The 5,000-nt window shown below is 40.8% G+C and overlaps 2 protein-coding genes across 3 annotated transcripts in view; both read right to left on the bottom strand.

Annotated features, from left to right (window-relative positions):
- trpm4a (transient receptor potential cation channel, subfamily M, member 4a) overlaps nucleotides 1-934 on the bottom strand; it is a 43,023-nt gene extending 42,089 nt beyond the window's left edge. Inside the window, exon 1 of the mRNA XM_053239269.1 lies at nucleotides 741-934. Coding sequence (XP_053095244.1) covers nucleotides 741-812 — 72 coding nt within the window. The 5' untranslated portion in view covers nucleotides 813-934. The remainder of the gene's footprint in view (nucleotides 1-740) is intronic.
- Nucleotides 935-1,070: 136 nt separating this feature from the next.
- Nucleotides 1,071-5,000, bottom strand: part of scaf1 (SR-related CTD-associated factor 1) — a 15,570-nt gene continuing 11,640 nt past the window's right edge. For both annotated transcript variants that reach the window (XM_034309706.2, XM_053239265.1), the window contains exon 9: nucleotides 1,071-5,000. This exon is cut by the window's right edge and continues 249 nt beyond it. The gene's annotated coding sequence lies outside the window, so the exon portion shown is untranslated.

Raw genomic sequence — 5,000 nt, 5'->3', positions numbered from 1 at the left:
CACTCAGCGTTATAAACAATATGTTTATTAATAATCTCTTTCCTGTAATGCTTTGGCAATACTGTACATGTATACGGCCATGCTAATCCCGCTTGCTGAACTGAAAGAACTGAGTGTGTGTGAGAGAAAAGGAGAGTGAGAGAGAACGAGAGAGAGAGTGAGAAGGAGCGTTTTTGTGTAAGTGTGTACGCGTGTGTGTGTGTGTGTGAGAGAGAGAGAGAGAGAGAGAGAGAGAGAGTGTTTGCCAGTGTGTGGGTGTGTGTGTGTGTGTGTGAGAGAGTGAGCAAGCGCGAGAGGGAGTGTGTTTGTCTGACTGAGTGTGTGTGTGTGAGAGAGAGAGTGAGAAGGAGTGTTTTTGTGTGCGTGTGCGTGCGTGTGTGTGTGTGTAAGAGAGAGAGAGAGAGAGAGAGAGAGTGAGAAGGAGTGTTTTTGTGTGCGTGCGTGTGTAAGAGAGAGAGAGAGAGAGAGAGAGAGAGAGAGAGAGAGAGAGAGTGAGAATGAGTGTTTTTGTGTAAGTGTGTGCGTGTGTGTGTGAGTGAGAGAGTGAGCAAGCGCGAGAGGGAGTGTGTTTGTGTGCGTGCGTGTGTGTGTGAGAGAGAGAGAGAGAGAGAGAGAGAGAGTGTTTGCCAGAGTGCGTGTGTGTGTGTGTGAGAGTGAGCAAGCGCGAGAGGGGAGTGTGTGTGTGTGTGTGTGTGTGTGTGTGTGTGAGAGAGAGATATTCAGTGTGATGCTCACTTTACCATTTCATGATCATCGTTTGAGGAACTCAGCCATGTGTTGAGCAGGAAAATCATCGGACTGCTGGATTTCATATTCCGGGACCTCGGAGGAGCTCCAGTGGATCAGGAACGTCACACTGCTGAACCGGAATGCTCTCATTAGCTAATTACAGCCTTCCGTGAGTTCAGCTGGGCGGAACAGAGCACAGAAAAACCTGCAGAATGTGCGTTTACTGTTTACACGATTTTATTCCTGAACTTTCCCAACGCCAGCGAACTTTAATTTTATTTTATTTTTATTTTATTTCTGCACGGATGAGTAGCACACATTCCGTCTAATACTTATTATATTATTTATGGTGCACACACTGGACCACATACACGTGTATATTTTATTTTCCTCCTACGCCTACACTCTGCAGTACCTGACTTTCATCCAGCGTAAACTGACAGTAAATCTACATTTACAGCACGTTTGTCAGAGTCACATGATGAACAGCTCGTATTTATTATTATTTTTTTATGTCATTTTAATGCTTCAGGAATCCATCCAGATAAAATCAGGAAGACTCAGTGATTTGGGCCCTGAATCATTTCCACACTCAGCCAAGTCCTTCGCTGTTTTGTCTGAGCTTTGTTCGAGTTGTTGTGGGCGTTTTGTTTGACTCAGACCCGTATGACCAGTCGCGCAGGATTCAGGAGTGCCGTGCTCACTACAGTCAGGAAGGGAAAAAAAATAAATAAAGGTTCTCACTCATCCTGGCGCCTTTCTGTTTTCATATTCAGAAACCTGTATAAAGCCCAGAAATCACAGCTGTAAGAGAAGCAGAGGAACTGGACCAGCGTGTGCTGCATACACACATCCATTTCAGTGTTAATATACAGCCGTGTTAATGACGCACTGCTGCAGCAACTCACTGTGTTCCTCCCTCATGTTTTTATCCAGTGCACTTTTTAAACACTGCACAGTTTCAGCTTAAATAATAAACAGCACATAGCGACAACACAAAATCTCATTAAAAACAAACAAAAAGTGCATCATCACCTTTAGTTCCTCATTAATGAAATTCAAACATATTTTCCGTCTGCATTTTGTGATGTATTTCTCAGTAAAAATGGATGTGTGTGTGTCCGGGACTACAGCGTTTTAAAAAGACACGTTTTCAAAAACACATCCATATCAGCACCATCGATCTCCGAGCAGGAAACTGAAGAAGCTTCGGACGGCACGCGCCATACGACTGGTCCGAGGAATCACTCGAGACAATCGTGTGGAAGCGTCGCTTTAGAGCGTCATACACAATTTACACAACACACACTCCTGGGCAGAGTAAATGAGCCGAGCCCCAAACTGGCAAAATGTGAAGCGTTTAATGATCTTAAGAGCAAATGATTGTTGAGGAAATGAGCAGAATGAAGCAGATGCTCCTGAGAGCTCCTGAGCCTCCACTCACTGGTTTCCTTTCACTGTTCGGGGAAAAGCTAGAAACAGAGAAATTCACTTCTACAGTCTTCTGGTACGCAAAATCATGATAATGATTAAAATATTTGATGTAAAATGTAAACTTACACACATCTGGGTGTACAAACTTTTCCAAAAATATCTTCTGGGATGTTTTTTTTTCAGAAAGATTAGTGATTATTTGGCCATCGAGAGCCACGAGGCTTAAACGTGTAAAGAACTCAAAGGGAAAAGCTCTCGCATACTGAGCTCCTTTAGCTATTTATTTATTCCTGCTCATTTCCTGAACAATAATTTGTTCTTAAGATCATTAAAAGCTTCATATTTTGTCATTTTGGGCTTGGACCATTTTTTTTTGCCCAGGAGTGTAGAAGTGACAAAGTCCTAATTTATATATCTCAGAAATCGCAGCTCCGTGTCTCGCACATACGTAGAAAATGAGCGATCACCTGAGCGTGAACACAGAGTAAGAGCAGTGAACACGCTCAAGTATAAAGAGCAGCGTTTCTCCAGGAGCAGGAAGAGGAACCTCTTTCCCACAGTACCGGAGGCTCAGAGTACCGGAGCTCCTGCTGGGAACAGAACCTGATACTGCACCTGAGGCTTAACGGAAAGTTCCTTACTGCTGCTTTAAGACACAGGGATGAAGTAAACCTCAGTAGCTGATGTAAATGTGTACGACACACAGACGCTCCGACGTCATCAGCGCTACAGCCGGAGGAGCAAAACACAACAAACTACATCGCTACAAACAGTTTAAACTGACTCGATAAACATGCATGTGAGGTAAAGAAACGATGCTGATTAAAACACAAGTGAATTTAAAATATAACTTAAAGGCTGTGATTAAAACTGCAGCGTTTATAAACTCCGAGTCGCGTTTATCACCGTGTTTAATGTTCGTTAATGTGAGTAATAAATATCCTCTCATGTCCCTGTTGCTTTCGTTATTGTTATAGATGTTTTATTACGATTGTTTATTCATTTAATCTAGCAAGTTTTAATTTAAATTATTTTATTACTTATTGCTTTGTTTATCACTTGCTTAATGTAACGTTTGTGATAACACAGGAGCGTTCTTTCACACACGGTCCCAAACAGATCCCCTTTAGAGGGCTGGATCCCATAAACAAACAAACAAACAAACAAACAAACAAACAAACAAAGGAAGGAAGAATCAATCAAACAAACAAACAAACAAATGAATGCCTGGACAAAACAGACGTACAAACAAATAAAGCAATGAACAAACGAACATACAAATAAAAAAAAACAGGAAAATGAACAAAAACAAATGAACAGTTGGACAAATGAAAGACTGGACAAACAAATGAACAACTAAACAAAGGACAAACAAACAAAAAAGAATGAAAAATGAAGCAAATGAATAACAAAAACAAACAAATGGGCAAATAGAACGTATAAAAAATGTATAAAAAGAAAAGTTTTAAGAAGAACGCAGTTAAATAACTACAATTGTTAACCATCTAAAAAACCTCAGGAGCCCTTTATTAGTGTAGCGTCAAACTGAATTCATTTCATTTAAACTGCCTTTATTTTTAATTAAAATATATATTTATTACTTCCTGCAGGTTCATGACAGTTTTGTGGAATTAATGATAAACGACAGGACGTGAGGATTGATGATAAAAGTGACTTGTGTTTGATCAAATCTGCAGTTTTTACCCAAATCTCTGAATGTTTTTTTGTTTACTTGCGTCAATTTCATTTTTACTTCACACGCAATTTTTACAAAAAAAACCAAAAACATTTCAAATACTTTATCAGTAACACAACCACTCGTCATTCACCTTTCGTTAAAGGTTTAATAATTTATTTTCTCACAACTCCCCCAGCTGCCTCCTCCCCACTTCTCTCCCATTCATGTAGAATAAACATTTATCGTAAAACAAAAACTCAGCTAAAGTTTCAGATTTAACATGAACTACATTCGCGGCAGTTTTATACACGGTGTAGGAAAAGTGGAACCATTTCCCAATTCATCCTTTTTGGGGACTTTTATAGGTTCTAGAAGTTCTTTGTGTTTTTTTTTTTTTTTTTTTTTTTTTTGAGATGTTGCGCTGACTTTTTGTTTATATATTGCCAGTAAAGATCTACTAACACATTATTTATTTCAGACGGAAGGTTCCTCGCCGCTTCATCAGGCACCGCAGCGATGTCGTCTCCTTGTTCTTGTTGAGTTTATCGTCCGCTGATCGTTCCGTCCCGAAGCCCGGCTCGTGAGACGCCGTCTGCGTCGTGCAGAGACGAAACGCAGGACACGGCGCTCGTGATGGAGCGACGGCTTCGCTTTCATACCTCTGATTCATCACATCGTCCTCCTGAAGTACAAATAAAGTCTAAAGCACATGCACGTCTACAAGCACGAGTCTGAGAACCTGCTAACGCGCCTGTAGAGTCTGAGATGAGGAGATGGCGTCGAAGCACAGTCACCGAGAGAGTCCGTTTTCTCCACATCCATCACTTTGTGCTACGAAGAACATCATACAATGTGAAGGACCGCAATTCAAAACAAATGCGTTATAAAAAAATTAAAAAAAAAAAAAATCAAACATGCACTCGTCTACCTCTGATCACCGAAAGGGAGGAGTCTGTAATTATTTCTGGTGAATATTTGAACATTCTTCATTCAGAGAAAGAGAGAAAGCACATCCATGTAGTGTTCTGAATCATGACAAACCTAACAGAGTACAAAAAAGTGTTCTTTATCTCTCCTCTGAAGTGTGCGCTCGTCTTTAATCCCACATTATATTAAACACAGGGGAAAGGGGCGTGGCATGGTGTGGAGGCGGAGTTCA

This window comes from Pangasianodon hypophthalmus, chromosome 13 (genome assembly GCF_027358585.1).
Source record: "Pangasianodon hypophthalmus isolate fPanHyp1 chromosome 13, fPanHyp1.pri, whole genome shotgun sequence".
Classification (NCBI taxonomy): Eukaryota; Metazoa; Chordata; class Actinopteri; order Siluriformes; family Pangasiidae; genus Pangasianodon; species Pangasianodon hypophthalmus.
The sequence above is the reverse complement of the archived record's forward strand: the minus strand, read 5'-3'. Positions and strand labels throughout refer to the sequence as shown.